Genomic DNA, 22,086 nt, shown 5'->3' with positions numbered 1-22,086 from the left:
GTTTGTAGACGACGGGTGGCCGTGTGCAATGGGTTCTGTCATTATTGACTGCTGAAAGGTAGGAAAAGTAGTAATACCTCTTCAGATAGGACGTCTCCGGAGCGGTCAACCTTGAGCAGGGACACCTTCTCCTTGTTGCCGTCGCGGTACAGTTTCTCCACCACGGCGGCATAGGGCGATAGCGATCCCGTGATGAGCAGCGTGTCAGGCTGGCAGTTGCGCAGGGACAAATCCTTGCGGCTGGAATATTCATATATTATGAGCTTAGTCTAAGTTTATTTTTTATTTTTAAGGGGCTCCATCGAAGCCAGAGTAAAGTTGGCCTCTCAGAAGCTGGGCGTAATGTACAGGGCCCGCAGATACTTTAATAGTATACAACTGCTGACCCTGTACAAATCGCAAGTGCGCCCTACTGTCGAATTTGGCAGCCATCTCTGGTCCGGAGCCCCAAAATACCTGAAAAAAACCCTTGACTCTGTGCAGAAACGGGCGGTCCGTTTGATAGATTCCCCAATCTTAACAAACGGACTGCAATCTTTAGAGCAGAGGCGTCAGGTAGGTATGCTGTCCTTGTTCTATCGGTATTACAATGGAAGATGCTCTGAGGAACTAGCGTCATTGATCCCTTCGGCACCGGTGCGTAGTCGGGATGCACGCCAAACGCGCGCCCAACATTTGTACACGGTTGACATTTGTCACATGAGAACGGGTCGCTTCTACGATTCGTTCTTAAGTTCAACAGCTCGGTTGTGGAACGAACTGCCGGCCTCTGTGTTTCCTCCCTCCTACAACATGGGACTCTTCAAGACCCATGTTCACTCCTTCTTCTCCAAAAAAAGACCCTCCACACAGCATCCCCAAAGATGACACAGGCCCCGAGGGAAATTATTTTCTTCAGGGCCTCCTGTGTGGAGTAAATATATTAAAAAAAAATTCTCTCGGGCGCAGGTGATAAATAACCCGTTCTCCTGGGGCACGGATGCCCCCCAAAGAAGAACTGTAAGGGTCTGTGAGGGCAAATATTTTTCTTAATTTCTTCTTTTACTGGTGGTATAGGCCCTACATCAAAGTTTTCTTAATTTTCCGAAGAAATCCAAAACAATGCATAGTAAAAAAAAATTTTCAACATCGTACGTTATAAGGGTTAAGAAATGTTCCACCGTCTTATGCGAGGTATTGAAGTATATTTTATAAAAAGTTTTTAGTTTTGTTTTTGCTCACTAATCAAAACCGATCGTTACAAATTTCAGCTACTGAATACAATTAATTTTATAAAAAACCTACTTTCATATGCTGAAATAGAATCCTTTGATTAAAAACACCCAGCGAGGCTGAAAAATCGACTGACTATAATTTGGGTACGACGCGAAGGTTTTCCTTTGATCGGTGAAATACATCATCAAATGATCAAAAGCCGTGATTATTGCTACCTACTTCGAAATCCGCTATCCTTTGAAACTCATTATTTACATTATTCACGTTATTTGTAATGATCGTACACTACACCAGCGTTTCCCAGATGGCGGGTAGTGACCCGGCACCGGGCCACTAACGAAAAATGCCGGATCGCCAACAAAAAACTCCCGAAAATCTAGGTTTTTAGGTTAGGCTTTTTGATTTTCCACGAAACTCTAAAATACAAGTAAGTCAATTGAATATGGACTACTCAAAAAGTCATTCGGATTTAAGATAATTTTTTATTTTATTTTGGTAATGCTCCGTACGCACACTCATTTTACTTGACGGTTTTACTCGATATCGAGTAAGGCTGGCTTCGAGCCGGCTCGAAGTGATTAGAAACTCCTAAAATCTTTCATTCTTACTCGCTTAGAGCCATCGAGCAGGGCTCTAGACTGTGTATATTACGTCGAGTAAGTTAGTAGTGAGAAGCCGTTAGGCCTTGCTTTGAAATTATTGCTGTATATTGAAGTTCTCTGTAAGTTCTTCCAGTTGCTAGGTATCCCAACGTTACAGATAATTTTTCACGAGATAAAGTTGATTACCACATGTGGGTGTCGTTTTTTTCTAATTAACAGGGTACCGTTTGTAAAAGTTACGTGAACATTCCTCTAATCTTCTTAAATAATTTAAAAAACGGTAGGTTATAATGCAGAAATAAGCATTACGTAACTGTAATCTGCGTGTCGTTTCAACCACTTCTTCGCCCAGTATCTTTTCTTTCGCTTATAAACTAATTTTGTGAGCGAGCAATGCGACACTTGCTAAACAAAGCCACTGCTTCTTCCGCATTGCCGATTTGCCGAGGTTCAAATTGTTTGGCGTACACTGAACGTCGAGCCAATCTCGTCGATTAAAACCATATGGACATAAAAACATACCCGTCGCTTTTACTCGATTGACTAAAAACGAATGTGCGTACTAAGCTTTAGAGTAAAATTTTCTTTATGTACGAAAAGTTTATTGACATTTATTCCGTGGCTAGTACAGACGATGAAATTTTTGTGGGTCACAAAGGAGATGTATAAGCGTTACTAGGCCACAAATTTGTTAAAATCTCTGACATGGAAATGGTTCATAGGATATGTCCATTATTTTATGGATGTATTTATCATGTTTCACCTAATTCTTTTGACACTAGCCCGAACTACTTTACTGATGTTTGGCGATGCAACAAGACTAAAAAGTTTGGAGACAAATATGAAATTATCTTTCATAAAACTCTTAACTAATACAGACATTGGTGCCATCCTTTCCCAACAGATACCATACAATATATATATTATAATACATGTTTCCTGAGTTGGTAGTATTCCTTTAACCACCTTGTCTACCAATCCCCTTATCCTTAGTGTGTTTCTATTCGTATTGACTAATGCCTGACTTTTTGATTAATTAAAAAAAATGAAACCACAATTTTATTCAAGCTGAAATCAAAGCTCTCACTGCTTCATTAAGCGGTACAACAGTGGAATAATGTACTTACCCCACACATAATAGTAACAATATTCTAGGTGATATATGGAAATAATGATGGAAGTGTGGTTGAGACTTACTTGAGGAATGCCCTGACGTAGAGTTTAAGGTTGTTGCTGTTGAGAGACCCGCGTAGGCGCGCCAAGAACTCTTGTAGAATGCGCTCCTTGTCAGAGTCTGTTTCTTGGACGATGTGCTGTGGAATTAATGTCAGGTGTCACATCAACTATAGTTTATTGAATGCTTTTCTTATTGTTTAGATGGCATGGTTTATTGTCTGCTTGTTCTTATAAATATTAATTAGCGAGTGAATGGTTCTTGGCTGTCAAACACGGAGAGATATGGGGACAGCTGTAGGAAACAGCTTGAGGCTAAAAGGTCCTCGTATGAAGAAGGCACAAATAATATGATGACGACTAAAAATAATTTTGAAAACTAAGAAGGACAAATATGACACCAGCGGCAGAGCGGACTGATATAGTCTGTAAGACACAGAGATTCAAAAAACTTTTATAATAGAAAGGCAAAGAAGAGAGGATAAAATGGAGCTTTCACCAGTAGGACCATATCACACAAAAATAATAAAAGAAAAGTTCCAGAACCGCCAAGAAGTTGAAATTTTAGTCAATGATGAAGAGGACGGTAAAAAAACGTTCGGTCTTAAATTAATAATTGTGGCACAACGAGAAGTTCTGCTTTATTCCATGAACTGACTGTATAGTGTATATGACTTCTCTGGCTCTGAGCAGTCGGTACTTTAGCATTATCACATACAACGTTTTAAGTAGAGAGCGGTCTGTAAACTACTAAGAACCGTCATGTTCAACCAATGTTGAATGGGATCGGACAAACATATCGATGCCTGTACGTCCAAGTATGTGATGGCAGGGGAAACACTGGTTGAAGCGATGGTATAGGCTCACGATAAATAATTGCTTACATGTCCAAACTTGTGGTAGAGCAAGAAGTCTTGCTCGGACTGCGTGACTTCCCCGCCGCGCCACTTCATGAACTTGTTCTTGAAGGCGTCCATGACGGAGGTGGGCGATCCGGTGCAGTTGATGAGCACGAGTCCGAGGAGGCGGCGCGGATGCGCGAGGCCACAGCGCGCCAGCACGTTAGCGCCCGCGCCTTCGCCCAGCCCCACCGCGTACTTCACGTGCAGGAAGTCCAGCACGGTGATTAGGTCCTCGCCCAGCGTCTGCAGCGGGGGAAACTGGTACCTGAACAAGAAAGGCAGATATAAACATGGAGATAGAGACACTCGCGCAGTAAGTCCGGCATGGAGACCGGGACCATCTCCCAGCGTCTGCAACGGCAGGAATTGGTACCTGGGCAAGAAAGGCAGATTTCAACATGGAGATAGAGAAACTAGCGCAGTAAGTCCGTCATGGAGATCCGGACCATCTCCCAGCGTCTGCAACGGGGGTAACTGGTAACTGGGCAAGAAAGACAGATTTAAACATGGATAATAAAGAAACTAGCGTAGTAATTCCGGCATGACCACTAATACTAAATTTCTATTTTTAAGTTTGTTATTAGTAAAGCGCACTTGACGTGGAATGACACTAAACTGCGCTATATAAATGCCATGTTATTATTATTATTACGGTGATCAGGTTCATCTCCAAATGATATATTAAAATTATTCAATGAAATATTACATTGATGGGTATGACCTTTAAAAGTCAGTAAGGAAAAGCTATACCAATAAAAAAATTGAATAATCATTTAGAAGTTTAGAAAAACGTCAATAGGTATCCCATATAAATAAAAATCGGATATCTTGAGACAGTATATAGGTTACAAACAAACGGCAATTCTGGTTCAACGCGCCTAAAATATACAATGCATTGAGTACCGACTTAAAGTCAAGTAATTCTATATCCATATTTACTGCACGTGTACATCAGTGGATATTTGAAAGGGGACGACCTTTCTTTAAAGATTATATGAGTTCCTAACACAAACAAAAAAAAAAACTTTCAAAACTTCTTTCCACCTTGTCTCATATCACGAAAATTAAAATTAAGTGTTGAACATAAACATATTGTCTTATAGATAATACCTACGATAAATAAACTTGCACACAAACAATTATATGCATTAAACAATCCATATTAATTATGTTTATATTTTAATCTTAATGTTGAAAATTTTTAATTTGTATTTGTATCTTTTTAAATATACATATACTTTTTCTTTATTTTTCAGTTTACTATTAATTTTAATATATTTGTTTTCAGTTTTATTTATCATTAAATTTGTTTTTTTTTTCTTTACTTCTTTCTTATGTTTCTATAAAATAGTATTTTTTAGTTCTTCCAAGTTATTTTTATTATTACTCCATTATGATTTATACTTAAACTATAAAATAGTATTTTTTAGTTCTTTTATGTCATTGTTATTATTATTTCATGTATAACTACCACAACACGGGCATTAGCCTAGTATGGAAGTTAAAAAATGTCTAAAAATGTAACATGTGAAAATTTTATAATAATAAAAAAAAAAAAACCAATTCATTGGTACTTTGTCCATTCAAAAATAGAGTTGCCAAAAATCAAAAATGACGTATAATAATTAGATCCTGGGTTCGATTCCCAGTTGAGAGATTATATATTATATACGGCAATTAACCAATAAATATAAATCCATTTTAAGTAGGAATCAAAACACATCAGCCAATGTTAGAAATAAGATGTTTGTTTATTTTTTGGATAAGTGATTTATTCAGTAAATAATAATGAAATGGTTCTTAATCTGAACTCTGGACTACTCACACTTACACAAATCTTATTGATACTAGTTATAAATTATCGGTATTCATTAAATCACGGTGCACGATATTGCTATGTTGTGGATTTAATTATAAATCCATATTACGTGAACTAAAATCTAATCCTAATTATTGGGATTTCTTTTATTTAGAACATTCCTGAAAACTGTTTCAGCGAATAAATGTTTTGCAGATCCTCAAATGCTTACAAAAATTTCCCTATGTAAGTAATTAATAATTACTTACGAGTCAGGTAGATTGGGGGCATTATCCTCATGTCCAGGAACATCAACGTGGATAAAACAGGAGCGATCACGGATTTCCAGCATACAAGGACTATTGACGAATTCATGGATTGAGGTATCTGCGAAATTAATAATATTTATTAGTTTATATTATACTCCCATACGGGCTTTTACAAACATGTGATTTAAGGGTCCATGATAAATCAACACATCGACAATTCAACACACCTTTAAAAAGTGATATAAAGTCATTAGAAACGATGATTTTTTTAAACCTAATCTAACCTGACCTAACCTACCTAACCCAGTTAATAAAGTTTTTGTTTCATCACTTTCCATGACTTTATATCACCGTGATATATATATTAATTTATTGCAACATTATTAAAGAAGTAACATTTGTTAAAAAATATTATAAAATATAACACATGCAAAATAATTATAAAGTCTAAAATTAATTTTTCTTGATGAGGTCTGTTATTATAGCCTTCTTGTAACTAAATTCCATGCAGTTGAATACATCTATTTTTTTAGAAATATTGTTAACCGCACGCAGTTATAAGGGAGTATCTAAATGAACTGATATTGTTGAAATTAAAAATAAATTTTGATCGAGTATTTCTAGTTTGGTGTATGGAAGATTATTGTGCTGAGTAAATCAGGGCTGACATTATTATTAACAATTTAAAAATAAAACAAGTCTTCTATCCGAGAGTTTTAATATTTCATAAATTGGTTGTAATTTATGGTATCTATGGGTAGACCGAGTTTATTGTTATATATCTCAGAAATTTGTGGTGAATATATTTTTAACAAAATCACAGTGTATTTTAAAGTGAGGAGACCAAATAGAAAAATTGCACTCGAGTTGACTTCGAACTAAAGAAGTGCCTAAGATTTTCTATGTTGAAATATTTTTAATAATAATAAAGAGTTTATTCGGGAATGTGGGGAGGTTTGTGCAATTCCACACATCCCATAAATGTATCATATATCCCATAAATATATATATTTGTATTGGCACAATCCAATAAAGAGAATGGTACCTACACTGTTTTTGTGGTTTGGAATTATGTATATGATTAACTGGGACAGCCAAGTAATTTTTAAAGAATTCAGAGGGTCAGATTTTCGTCCCAAAACTTATCCACAATTCGAGTTGTTTGTTTACAAACTGTCTGATAAATGACATCAACATCAACAAACGCGTGTTACGATAAAGTTGATTAGTTTTTTGGTGAATCAAACCGAATTTACCGCTGCCTTAATTTTGTTAACTGAAGTCTTCCATGTCATTGGAGTTGACATAAAACCTAGACTTATAGACGCTTGACAGCGACTCGAATGATATTGTTTATTTTCCTTTCTATTTCCGAATAAATTGTCTTGTATTTGAAAGCTTCGGTTAAGGTTTCTTATACTAAATCTGTACACAAAACCAATATTGTCTTTGAAATCATATAAACATTTGTTTTAAGAAATTACTGCAATAACCTTTTTTTTAATTTTAGAAAAACCAAAAATACGCCCTTAAAACTTTATGTAATGCCATCTTGACTACAAACACCGGATGGTTTCCAATATTTTGGTATGAAATATAGACAATTCGAGAAGTAAAGTAAAATGTCGGAAACAAAATCGTATTTTATTTCCACTTTCACCATATAAATAAAAATTTCGATTTTTTTATCAACCTTTTGAACACACAGCGGGAATTAAAAAGTGTTTGTTCTTTTTTAAATGCTAGTGGGAACCAATCAAATTTCGACCATTTCATACGAACGAGACTTAAATAATATTTACGATTACTGGGAAAGCCTTAAAAACGAAAAAAAAATCATCATTTCGATCAATTTTGAATGTGAAAGTCAATCTCTGCTTAATCCCGTCCCTCCGTCTGAGGTCACATCATCGTATTATTGATATATTTAAAGAAACATTATCTCAAAGAGGTCGTCCAGTGGCTGTCGGCTGTTTAACCGAGACTTTGATTGAATATAATTATTACTTATTTATGAATACTTACGGTTAGTTCCCAGGTCATGGACAGTCAGGAAAACACACCTCTTGTCTTGCTGGCTTAAGTCGCCCTAGAAAACATCAAATGTATATTTTTTACCAATTCAACAAAAGGATTTTTACTTGAAGGGGTGGTATCGTAACAACGTTAATAAATTACATATGATCGCTCCATTCGTTCCAAGAAGCAAAGTACCTGAAATACAAACAAACGCCGGTCACGTTTACTCAGCCGGGTAGTGAGTTAGTTACAATCCTTTATGCCTTTTACCTTACACCCAGCTCACATAAAGAAAGACCTTTCCTGACTTCCGACAGCCGTAACTCAGTCCCGCGGGTCCAAGAAATACAAGCCAAGAAAACCAAGATCTAGTAGAATGGGAAGTTCCGACCACTAATCAATATCTCGCGTTGGTTTACCTACCTTTATCGTACAGAAGGAGGCGGCATCGTTTAACTGCCATGTGCAACATCTCTATAATATGATAAATTATTTCAAGGCTCCCACATCGATTATCATTTTAAATATATTGTTCAGCCTTCACCACAAACACCGACATTACTGCTTATGGTCGTACATAAACATTAATAAAATTTCTACGAAATATGTCTTCATGTGTAATTTTATTTTATACCATCAAAATACTTTTTGAATCATTAATGCAAAGAAAAGAATAATATTTGGAAGTGGCCATTGATGAAAAGATTGAATGAAAAAAGGTTAAAGATGTTTTTTTTTAAACTGTAATCAATTATGAATGTATTTTTTAATGCCGACAATGGTACGATAATTATTCATCTTTAGTACTCTTAGGCACACAACACAGTCAGTACTTGACTCTTCAGGTATTACGTACATAAGTACACTTAAGTCACTTAACCTTTCGGCTGAGGAAGTGAAGTTGAACACGCTACTGATCAACACTGACCTAACATACTGACCATTGCTGACTACCATACTAAACGATGATGGTAAGCTTGCACGTTAGATTTACAATGTTATTCAGAACAGGTAATGGTATGATCTTTCATTATTAGATAAAATCTTACACTTAAAAGGATTATTTACTGGTTATTACCGTGTTCGCAACTTTGTGAAAGGAATCGTATAAAATGAGGATAAATGATTCAACAGAAAACATAATGAATATGATACGCCTATTGTTGCTTTAATCTTTGGAAACAAGAAGCAAGGTTCATTGTTGTAAATATTAGGTGATCGAGTTTCTAAATATAATGTAGCGCAATCATCGCACGAAATGATTCATGAATATTATTCATTATGGGCGAAGGAAAGTTAAAGAGAAACTTTTTTCAATGTGATTATAAAAATATGAAACGTTTCATGAACTCGATTGAATAGAAAATGCATGAACAGTTGGGTTTTAATATTGATTCTTCAGAAACCACGACTTCTTTTGATGCGTGAAATTGGAATTGAAGAAACTAATTCAAAAAATTTAAACAAAGAAATGTTATCATAGTAGTAATTGCAACTGTTGACCCTGCACAACTCGTTGCAAGTTCATCGTATACTTGAGTTTGGTAGATCTGGTCTGGAGCAACCATATTTTAACCATATTAGAACTGGTCATTTATACTTCTCTTCTTTGGAAATAATGTGGTCAGGTTCATTCCTTCCTATCCAAAGACTCCACACAGCGTGAAAATACAAAGAAGCTCTTCAACTTTTCAGGGATGAGTGAAATAGTACAAGTTCCTATTTTTATTATACTCAGCGAGTCAAAACTCATCAAACACCATCCACTTGACATTCCGGTATTAAAATGGGAAATCACTTATTAGGCGTATTACGCTGGTGATGGGACTGATGAGCAATGAAAACTGGGAGCTAAGGACAGTGCCGCGAGGAGCCTGTCGGAATCTCTCAGAATGTTGAATACTAACGACTGTTTATGAATTTGTCCTCGATAAGAGATGTAGTAGTATGTACACATTGTATAATGTGCCGCCGCTCAGTTCTATCGGAACCATCGTGGGCATTGCATATTATGCTTCAATTTATGCTCTGTGATCAAGGTTGGCGATTCATCAGCTCTGACCTACTGCACTCGACTGGACACTGGGCAGTAGGAGCAGGTTATAAGATACTACACAGTACATTCAAGGAGTAGGTGCTTGACCCGACTCTGTGGGATATTACGATATAATATTAGGTAGATACAAAAGCGTAGACGTATGCACATGCACTTCGTATGTGTTTGTGGGATAAAGCGGCAATATTAGATACTGACCTACAGGAATGACATAACTAGTGTGCTTGAAATTTAATAAGAGTTAATAAAACGCTAAATCTAGCGGTATTACATTTCCTGCTTCAAGACTAACATAGTCACTTGTTAAAGCATTTTCAAATTGGATATGCATTATAATTTTGCTGTCCTACACAATGTTCGATAGTAGCCTATACATATAACAGTCCAAGAAGTCTGCAATAACACAAAAATTTTCTGTATATATGTATATCATACTAAGAATAGACGATACTAGTCCTATGATAAACTTATTCAAGCTTTTCAGTAATATAAGCAATATGAGCATAAGATGGCTTGAAATCGTAACTGAGCGATTAAACTGAAGATGGCATTACACAACATGTAAATAATTAAGGAAAAGTAATTACATACTTCATCACGGTACATGTCAGAATTCACACATGTGTTCAAAAGAATGGGCGTTACACGGTTTATAAATGTTCTAATCCATTTTTAGGCCACCTGTTGAAAAAATGTTGTACGATGGAATATCTATTTATACTCTAGCACATGAGATAAGCCTTTTTGTGTTATTTTTTTCTAAAAACAAAAAAATGTGTATAAATCCAATGTCATCCGAACTGGCAAACATACATTTAAAAAAAAATTATGACCGCCAACATTAAAATGAATTATTGCCGGAGGCTGCTGCCGATGGTGTTCGAAAAATTAAATCTAATAAAGGTCTTCTAGTATTTTGATGAGATGAACACTAACCCTGATCATTTATTAGATTGCGATTGGGGAACGATAAAGTCAATGCCACCATAAGGTCGTGACCTTGGCAGCTTGCGCAACTTCAATTAAAAAGAGTCCTGGTTTTTTCGGAGGAGAAAGAATGCGGATGATGAATTAATTTTAATTCAAACGACTGATTTTACCAATCTGGTGGAACCAAATATTTAGATAAATCTCGGGTATTAATAACGTGGCGATTGGCGTTTCAATAATGATGTTATCCGTCGATTGAAAATTTTATTTTTACAATTTGTTTCAAAATTTTCAAAAGAATTGTTTCGATGTTTAGATTCCGGCAAAACATTTTTAGATATTCCAAGGATGAGAAAGCTGGTTATAAGACAAAGTGTGTCTAGTTGCCCCCTTCGGCAGATCAAAAGATAGTCATTTCTGAAATATGGAAGGTCGCACTACAGGATAAAATGAATAAGATGTTTAACTCACCTGATGATTTGCAGCTTGGTGATACTTTGGTATCGGTCCCTGAGGTAGCAGTGAAAGGAAGAAATAGTACAATAATTAGCAAAGCAAGAACACCTTTAAATATGAATACCAACAGATGTTACCAGTCCAGTTTGCTCTCTTAGATGGAAGATTGTAGTTACCCAGTAAAAATATTATAATCACTTAAGCAGAAGATGGCTCTGTTTAGCATTCATTCAATGTCATAGTGCGTTGGCTGTTTAAGTGTTCAATGTGTCGCTGGTCAATTAGTCTTACAACTGCGTCACTTGCCATAGTCACCAGTCACCATCGCCTGATGAAGCTATTATTCTCATACAAGGGTGTGTATAATCATACAGTAAGATAATGATGTTCCATTACACATAATATCCGTTACATGACATAGATAATCAGAATCTGCGTTGTTGGAAAATTATGTCGCTGTTTTTTTGTTATTGTCTCTTGGGACTGGCAATTGAATGTGTGCAAACAGCCGTTATGAAAGTATAGCATTTGGTGTTATTTATGACAAAAGGTGGAACACCGCAATGTTTAACACCAAATCGCAAGGTTTTTTCGTGATTATTAAGACTAACAAATTTAAAAATATATATTTTCTAAACCTGTGGCTCGGTTACAACATCTTTTTTTTGACTATTTTGCACTGCCTTTGATGTTTTCGTACGAAGTCATTGTTGAAAATTATCTGAATTAAAAAAATATTATTTGTAATTAATTATTTCCCATACACCATTTTATTAAATCTCATAATGTACTTACCTGACAGTAATAAATGTGCTAAAATAATATTTCGTGAAGAGATCTTCTCGCGTAATATGTGACGCATGTTTACCATGCCTAATATGTTATAACAAACTGTAATAATAAACATAGGTACATTAAAAGACCAGCAGGGTTGTCCCAATCTCGAGAAAGTTGGGTAAAAGACAGAACCCGACCCAGAAACCAGAATTTCGCTCAGAAGATAGATGGTTCAATGGGGACCAATCAACAGTCATGGTCGGAATCCCCGAGTATTTCAGTATATTGTGTAATATGGAGCAAAGGGTCGAAGCAGCCCTGTCACGCGGAATGACACCTCCGAGTTCCTCTTAACGTAGGTTAGGTATGCCACGACAATATTAACTCCCACTGCCACGGCAGAACATATAAATTCTTGTTTTAAGACTAGAGTTTCAAGGGGGAACCATTCTCTCTCTAGCTTAATTTAATCTTAATATATAAAAATCACGTGTCTCCGTGTTCGTGATCTTGTGACTTTTCGCCTTAAAGTGTATTTTTAATGCATTCAAATTATGCAACTGCGAAACTTAACGGTTGAATTCCTTTGTAATATTACTACCGAAAACATTAGTTTCAGACTGGTCTGAAGATGACCGTAACAGTGAGTGCGAAAAGTCTCAGCGTTTTGTTTAAAAAAAAGTAAGATGAAAAAAGTTACAAAGTTTTTTAATTACAATTTTACAATATAAATTCATTCCCTACATACGTATTTAACAGCATTAAAAATCCCCATTGACCTTGTCATCACTCCTGTTAAAAATGATTTCCCTTTATGATACGTATTAAAAGTAGAATTTTTTTAGCTCGATCCAAATATTGTATGCGTAGCAGAGCCTGAGATGAATATTTAGTTCAATATTTTTTCAAGTTCTACGTGTATCATAATATTATAATTTAGAATTGGCTTTCAAAGAGAGTTCCTACCTGTGAAAAAAATCTTAATTTCTTTGTCGGTATTTGCTGAGGATATTCTTAAATACAGACAAGTGTGTAGTACTTAACTTTAGTGTATAAGTCAGGCATACCCAACCTGCGGCCCAATCGAAGATTTTTTGCGGCTCAAATATTTTTAGCTTTCTATGTTTTGAATTTTGGTTTTCATGCAAAAAAAAATCGTTAATTTATCACATTTATATTATATTTTGTGAAATTAGAACATTCTCGTTATTAGATCACAGACTCGGGGGTTTTGATTTATTGCTTGAAAAGCAATAAAGAATTTATTTTCGCAATCAATTATTTTTATAAATCGGTATATTTTTTCCGCATATTTATCGGAAGATCGAAGGCAACTGACCTGATTTTAGTAAATGGAGGGCGAGTGCAAAGGACACACATAATCCTGGTGAATTTTTTCTTCGGAATTTCCTAGCTATCCCTCTAAGATTCGACATGTTGGAGTGAAATCGTAATTTCGAAAGTTCTCTTCTTCTGTGGCCCACCAAAGCGCAGTAATGTTTTTTTGGCCCACCTTGTTCTTGGGGATATAGAGGAAACAAGAGGCTTGGGTTAAGTGAAGCTTTGTGGCGTTCTGTCCACAACTCCACTGGGAGCCAGTCGCGGCTTGATCGTTAAATACCAGTTACCTACTAGCTTTATTTCTTATGGAGGACTTTCCCTGATGACGTATCCCCGGAGGGAACAAACATCGATGATGATGAAAGGCTTGGAAACTGTGGTGAATCAATGTGAGATGTTGTTGATTCAATCGATCTGGATTTTGATAAGAAAAAGACAATAGACATCATCAACGATTTCAAAAGTACTGAAGGAAAAGATTGTAAACAAAAAATGAAATTAAAATTAAGTAGAAAGAAGCCTCTCAAGCACTGAAATGGGTAAAGCAGTTGGTTAAAAAGTTTGGGAAATAAATCGAAAGGGTATCGTTGTTGCTAATTCGTCTTAACTAACTAACTAACCATCACGCCATTTCTCCGCAGGGGTAAGCAGACAGGACAGACCGCCAAACAACTCGGTCTTGACGTTAACTCCTTGCCTCATTCACATTCATACATCGTCTCATACATAGTCTTATATTATTCTGACATGGCCCAACTCAAGTATCTGATTCACTTGATCATGCCATGTCTTCCTCGGGCGTCCCCGACTTCTACTACCATTCATATTTGCATCATATACTCTCCTTACACTCTTTTCTTGGCTCATTTGATCTACATTCCCAAACCATCTAAGCCTCCTTTTATTAATTGTACTCATTTCGCTTACATATCCACATTTCTCACACGATCATACATGGTTTTATTATGCCAGTTCCATGCCTCACTGCCATGCATCAGGGTAGGTACTAGCACTTCATTGTGGACTGCAAGCTTCGCTTCTTTGGACATTTTTTTGCTATCACCAACTGCGTTCAGTCCTCCATTAATGGAGTTATCTGCATTTACCCTTTTTCGCATTATTTTAAAAACATACACAATGCATAAAGTTTTTAATTGTAAAATTATTTCTTAATAAATACCAAATGAAATACGGACCTTCGAAGTTTAAAATAGTACAGAGAATTTGAATTTTTTATATATATTTCTTGTAGGCATAATGTCTGTTATACCTGATCATAATACCAAAGGTTAATCGGAAAACACAACGTCTACGATTTCAAGCAAGACAGCAAAATTCCCCCGCGACGAGAATTTTAATTCATTTTTGATTTCCCTTCAGATTTCCCATATTTACTTGTCAAATGCGAAGGTATTCCAAAAATAGGCCATTGCTTCCTTCCTACCCCGCAACAACAAAATTACATTACCGACATATTTCTAAAGACGAGCTATGAAGTCAGATGATTACTATAATTTTTAAGGATTAAAATTTCGTGAATAAAAATAAATTACGATGGTACACAATAAACTTCACAGAATGCAAAGCCTTAACTGACTCCCATGTCTCACCTAGAAACAGCTCATTGTTTCATTAAACGGCAGATCTTATTGACAAGATCTTTGCGCTTGTGATCAGAATATCATTTGCCTTCCTGCGTAGTGTATAGACTGCATAGCCTACATAGGCTACACACTACCCAGAAAGTCGACCTCCATTGAAACTATTGAGAGCGCATGAATAGATCTAGGTAAAGCCATCTAACTGGTACCTGACTATGTATTATGTAGACAGTTAGGTAGGCACTGGACAAAACGATCCATTTTGCCGGCACAAGTGGGTATGCCTTGCTTATTATAAGGGACTTGCGGACTAGAAGTTCTACTCAAACATCATTTTACTACGCAATAAGCTTTAAGGAATAGTTACCCGAAAATACACGGTGTCTGTAAATCTACATCACAAAGAGAACCCATTTTTTTTATCGTAACATTTCGATTCTTCCTTGAACTTTTTTTAATTTTTTCAATTTAACTACAAGGTTAAAAAAAACTTTTGTGTCGGGTTCACACTTCGACGCATCTTAAAAGACAAACAAACAAACAGATGATAATATTCTCCTAGAGACCGATTTTTTCAAATTTGTAAAAAAAAAATTATCTTCGGACTCGATTTACTCGAAAACGAAAGCTCATCAAAAGTTATACTACAAGATCGAATCCCTGACGTAGATTCACCAGTTTCCCGTTTGTAACTATGATTTTCTTGAAGTCGTGTATTTATGTTAAAACTACACTACACAGTTGCTCTCCTGGTTTGTCCTAGTTTCTGCACAGTTTTTTCATTTCAACTATACGTTTATTAATATGGAGCAAACAATACGATTATAATTTCGTACTTTTTGACAGTGAACAACGGTTATTTAAAGCTATATAGTTCTATAGTTCACAATATAGATTAACTAGCGACCTGAAAATAATTGATCCAGACAATTTAATGATGCCAAAGCTTAGGACGGGTTGTTTCGGAGAATTTGAACAATTCATTAAATTTCAACCTTAATTTTTGGGTTCTGTGAAAGTCCTATTCAAGTTCTGTTATTATATCACTATAGGCTAGTTGCTTGACAGAACTGAAACAATAACAGAAATTTAAAAAATCTTTAGTAGAACTTGAAAATTAACTTCTAAATTTGAAGAATTGTTCAAATTCTCTGAAACAACCTGTCCTTATAGTGTTTTTAGCGGGACACACAGACACACACATCGATTTTATGCTGAAGATTTTCAAAATTTCATGACATTTTTGTATCAGGGATTTCCAAGAAAATGTTGATATTTATTCCTGTGAAGATTTGAGTATCAAAGAAAAATATTTATTTTTGATAAACCTTCCGCGAATCATTTATGCTTTCCTTATTGTATTGGTTATAAGACGTACACAACAGATTTTTTAAACTTTATTCACGTCTTTACTCACATAATATTTTTCTTCTCACAACAAAAATCTGCTTTATTTTGTAATATATTTTAGGTGTCCACTAGCAACAGATAAATAAACAAGTTTATGGGGGAAATAGTGTCATCCTTGGAACAGGGAAGTGGTATCCAACGATATACAAAAATAACCTATTGAATATTTGTGTACAAACAGTGTAACGAAGCAACAGAGACTGATTTAGCCTGTAGTCGCACTTTACGAGCTCTCAGCTGCCAAACGAAACTCATTCCACATTGTTATGTTAATGACATTCCCGATGTTCTGAATATCAACCGCTGTTTGAGCAGATTCTTTATTTTAAGAGACCGTAGATGCTGCCCCGAAGTACTGTGAATAGCCCCCTGAAATGTTAATGTCCGCTGAAAATTCATATGATTTACTAGTTGTCATTCGTTAAAGCTCACGGAATATAACTGTACTTACCCATGTAAAACCGCATTACTAGCGACAATATTACCACAATTATTGAATCAAATGTTTTTGCAAACATCAAGCATTTGGGCAGGGCCACAATGTTTTTGTTTTCTGTGGCCGTTAGAAAACAAAAACAGGTCCCGACCCGATGTTTTTTAGAATATTTTAGATTTGGAATAAAATTTAAAAAAATATATATTATTAGTCGGTACCTTCTTTATCTAGTTTATGGATTTGCAAATATAATTTAAATAATTAATTGATAATTTTTGTAACACGTATATACGAGAAACAAAATTGTTCGTTGATCAGGTTCATTCACAATAATTCCTTGGCTAAACGATTAAATAATGTACTACAAATTGGAAGCTAGCCATTGAGCACGTACACGTACAGGCGTATGTTTGTATAATTTTCAAATCTGCCAGTTTTATGAAGATTATTCGGTTTTCTTCCAAATTTAAATATTCACAAAGCTGCTACATAATTAGGTTTACCTATACCAGAAATGCTGCGCCAAATCTAATCTGCGTAATACGTTATTTTTAATGATAAACTAATATTTAATTAAGAGACAAGTTTTTTTATGCATAGCACAAAAGATAACGTATTACACTTATATAAATTGAAAAAATCTTCCGAGAAAAAATATATGCCACCGACGGGAATTGAACCCGCAGCCTTCTGACTGTCAGTCAGGTGCTCTACCAATTGCGCTACGTCGGCTTATTCAAAACCCGACAAATTATTCAATATGTAGATGTATTTTTAATTCAATTCATGTATTTTTTCTAAGAAGATTTTATCAATTTATGAAGATGTTTCAGGCTAATAATTATTGCTTTAAAATATGCATTATATGTTTTTAATTTTTTTGCGTTTTCAGAATATACTCGTAATGCTAACTGCTAGTACAATTCAGTATTAATTTTGTGATAGTAAAATACTAAAAGCAATGTGATGCGCACGTCACTCCCACAGGTTGCTCGAGGCTTGCGTGCTGTTTGAGAGGAAATAACATCACGTCGCTTTGCCAGTTGTGAGTTGATGCATTCATCGCACTTGGCAGATAAAGGATTATGTGAGATGAATTAGCGTAGATCAGTTATCATCGCGTCCATCAACACTTTAATAGTGCGTCTTTCATCTCGGGTTGGGGCTAAAAATACATTTAACACGGACACAAGGCTAAGGATAATTTAGAGATTTTACTCAGGTGACCCCCTGTAGGTATTAGAGTCTTCGGCTCCAGAACAACTCAGGAAATTCTTGACCCCAGTTGGTGGGTTCATAATTCAGTGTTGGCACTTTTTGCGTACGATTGTAATTATCAAAGTCGCCCTATGAGAGATCACAATTAAGGCGAAGCTTAATGCTAAATCGGCATTTTCGATTAATATTTATAACGGATTGGTTTACATTATGAATACCAAAAATATGCTTTAGATAAATTGAACATTTTACTATCGTTTCCCTTGTGCAGAACACAAATATAAAATTTAATTACTTAATAAAAAATATAAAAGTAAACTACAATTTTTTTTAAATATACAAACGCATATAAGAAACAACTTAAAAAAATACAATATTATAGCTAAGATTATCTGTGAAAGTTTCCCTTGATTAACTTTTTTGCTTCGTTATAAAATTATTTACAAAATAAAATAAATAAAAACCACTTTTGTGCTTGAAATCGAGCGTTATTGGTGCGATATTGAACCTATATTGGTGAAGATAGACGGCATACCAAGAATATACACGTTTTTGGCTTGTAGCTTCCTCTTAAACATCGAAAGGTTATTTTAAAACTGAATAACTGGGTACTTTCCAATTATCATCTTATCCATATTATTCCCCTCCTCACTACTTCCAGCCTCACAACATACCCTAATAGGGGATTCCATAGCCTCACTGGCTTAAGGCGGTTAAGAGCAGTTGTGTTCTCATACAATTTCAAAGATGGGAATCTTATAGTGTCTCTTTGTTTCTGGGCAGCTGGGATTCTTGTTCCGCAATCAAAGTACTTTCAGTTTTTTTTTGTTCTCGAAAGAATTATGATGTTATATTTATTTTTATGTTGACGAACAAGTTTGCCATTTTCGATTTGCCGCCAAAACGAGATGTTCGTTTTTATTCGAAAATGGCGGCGTTGACATTACGCCGGGCGACTTTGGTGACAGCCATGTTACCAGGCAGTGACGTTTTTACATAATATGTCATAATGACGTTGAAACCGTTTTGGCATGTGCGGTTTAAGGTTGTTTTTAAAATCAATAATATTTTTAGTACAATAGTCAGAGTCAGAAAAATAATCTTCATTTTCTACACATTTTTAACGGTAATCACAGTTTTGGTAAGACTTTAGACAAGTAGCTTTCTATGAGAAGCGAGATCAATTACTATCAAACTTAAAACTAAAGTAAATCTGGTCCATGGGTAAGGCTTTTCTTTGACGGCCGGCATAGTCCAGTGGTAACGCATTGGACTGCCATTCCGAAGGTCGCGGGTTCGAACCCGGCGTGCGCAAATAAATTTTATTTGATTAATTTGTGTTATTTCACAATTAATTAATTAAAATAATATTTCACAATTAATTAATTAAAATAATATTTTATTTTTATTTTTTTATTTTATTATTTTTTTAGTTAGTTACATTTTTTATATTATAATTTTACTGGTCTTCCATTAAAAGCCTTAGCTTGTGGATGGAAGAAGAGTTAACATTTCACATATTATGTACAAATAAAGTCACGTGTACAGTTAATACAATGCAGTTAATACAGTTAATACATTTCATATAATTATAATTACTATTTACTATAATCATGTATTTCAATATATATGTATGTGTAGGTAATATAGACACATGGCAATCAGACCCGTTAACTAAAATATGTAAACATATATGTATTCAGTAAGAAGAAAAACAAGTAAGATTTTTAGTGTGACATTCTCTAAAATACTTTTTGATGGAGTTCAACAATTGAATTTTGTTCCTAATGCTTCTGATTTCTATTGGTAGGTTATTGAAAAAGAATTTTCCTTGGTGAGTATAATGGTGTTGTGCAAAAGAAGTGTTTAATTTGGGGCACAAAGTCTAGTACGATTTTCAGTTATAAATGCGTATTTATCTTTTTCTTTTATAATTTGTATAATTGAATTTTTTATAAATAAGTTTTTAAATGTTGGAACTTTGAATTCTTCGAATATGCTGTCAGTTGGGAAGTCTGGAGGTTTTTTTAGTATAATTTTTATTATTAGTTTTTGAACAATTTCTATGGGGGTCAGATTAGTTTTGTAAGCTGCTCCCCAACTGATAATGGCATACTGAAGAATAGACTGTACTAATGCGTAGTATATTGAGTATAGGTTTTTCGTTGATAAAAAGTTTCGTATCCGTAAGAATATATGAATTAACTTCCTAACTCTTTTTATTGTATGGTCGATGTGATCTTTCCATTTTAGGTTTTTATCTATGATTATTCCAAGATATGTAATTTTATCCGCTATTTTCAGAAGTGAACATTTTTGTTGGCAGTGATTAGTATCGTGTTGTGCGAGTATATAGTATATAGTATATTTGCGGCACGTTCCAGAGTGGAAGATACTACCAGTATCGCCCTGGTGTAAGACCACCATTCAGAATTGAAACGTTGCTCCAAATGGCTTTAGCCGTGTTTAGTGACTAGATCTGAATAGCCAGGAACTTCCCCACCTTCCGCTTTCCCTTCCCCACTTACCTTCAGCCTCACAACATCCCCCAATTGGGGATGCCATAGTCTCACTGGCTCCAGAAGGGAGCAGTTGGGACTCTTGTGAGGTATTCACTATAAAAAAAAATAAAAGGCTTTCGAATATAGTCAGAGGTCGCGGGTTCTAATCTCGGTGTGTGCCAGTAAATGTACTTTGATTAAATTGTTTTACTTCTTAATTTATTCATAAAAAAAAACAATGAAGCAATATTTGCGGCACTTTCCACAGTGGTAAAAAAGTACTTTCAGGATTGCCCTGGAGAAAGAACACCATTCAGATTTTAAAAATTGTTTGATGTTTGGTGACCAGATCTGAATAGCCAGGTATTTCCTCTATTCCATCTCCTTCCCCTCCCCATTACCTTCAGTCTCACAATAACCCCAATAATTGGGGATGCCATAGTCTCACTATCTCCGGTCAGCAGGGAGCAGTCGGGACTCTTAAATTCGGTTTAATTTTATAAACGAATCACGGAAGGAAAGTGGAGATGCTTTAATAGGAAAGGGAAATTGTTTTTGTGAACTGTGTAAATAATTGCGCATCGAATTGCGCGCATTACTAATATAATTTAATTCATTCAAGGAGGTGTGGATCTCGAACCAAAACAAATTTACCAACCAAAGGTACACACCGTTCATAACATTGGGTAAGGCTTCCATTGTTAGAGGAACAAACAAAACTGCGGTTATATCTATCGGTTTATTCATGATAGCGAGCTGGCTAGGCTATTATTAGTGTCAGAACCCGACAAATGAGACCACTTTACTACTGAAACTGTTTGATGTCCTTTTTGCCTTCATTATGTTTAGCAAACAACTTACACTTGTGTTGTTTACAAAGCAATTTGTAAAGGAATTCACTTCCATTAAGACAAAACGTTTTCCGTGCTAACTGCAATTTATTATTAACGACATAACAATTTCAATTTATTATTAATAGTAACTATGTACTTAATGATGCTGTGAGAAAAAACGTTTAAAATTTTTCTCTTATTTATATTATGTATGTAAGGATCATCAAAATTTATAATATATTTAAACATCTACAGAATACTGTTCTCATCTCATACGCTTTGATATAAGAAAGAATTTATTCGATTATCTATTGGTAAAAATATATATTCGTGGAAAGTTATGTACCTAGTCTTCTTCTTTGATATTCAAACCTTTACAGGGATAAACTTTTTTCTTTTAAAACCGTGGATTAAAATCTAATAAAAATTTACCGATAATCTGATTTGTGCGTACGTAGTTACTATCTCATTTTTTGCGCATTTAAAAAGTATTTTATCAGTAAAAGAGGCTTCGCTTAAACTTAATTTATATTTTCAGTTCGGAACATC

The 22,086-nt window shown here is 35.1% G+C and overlaps 1 protein-coding gene across 6 annotated transcripts in view; it reads right to left on the bottom strand.

The window, feature by feature from the left end:
- Positions 1-22,086, bottom strand: part of LOC149426880 (uncharacterized protein ZK1073.1) — a 102,759-nt gene that overhangs the window by 3,172 nt on the left and 77,501 nt on the right. For 3 of the 6 annotated variants that reach the window (XM_089633888.1, XM_089633903.1, XM_089633916.1), the window contains exons 3-8: positions 11,436-11,474; positions 7,985-8,048; positions 5,960-6,077; positions 3,875-4,157; positions 3,015-3,130; positions 78-240 (exon numbers count right to left, since the gene is read on the bottom strand). In XM_089633888.1, the coding sequence (XP_089490014.1) occupies positions 78-240; positions 3,015-3,130; positions 3,875-4,157; positions 5,960-6,077; positions 7,985-8,048; positions 11,436-11,474 (783 nt within the window). The remainder of the gene's footprint in view (positions 1-77; positions 241-3,014; positions 3,131-3,874; positions 4,158-5,959; positions 6,078-7,984; positions 8,049-11,435; positions 11,475-22,086) is intronic. The other 3 variants (XM_089633895.1, XM_089633910.1, XM_089633924.1) reach the window with 1 other exon arrangement.

The sequence above is a fragment of the Hesperophylax consimilis genome, chromosome 1 (genome assembly GCF_061612785.1).
Source record: "Hesperophylax consimilis isolate HC1 chromosome 1, BYU_Hcon_1.0, whole genome shotgun sequence".
In the NCBI taxonomy this organism is placed as follows: domain Eukaryota; kingdom Metazoa; phylum Arthropoda; class Insecta; order Trichoptera; family Limnephilidae; genus Hesperophylax; species Hesperophylax consimilis.
This window is presented reverse-complemented; position numbering and strand designations above follow the sequence as displayed.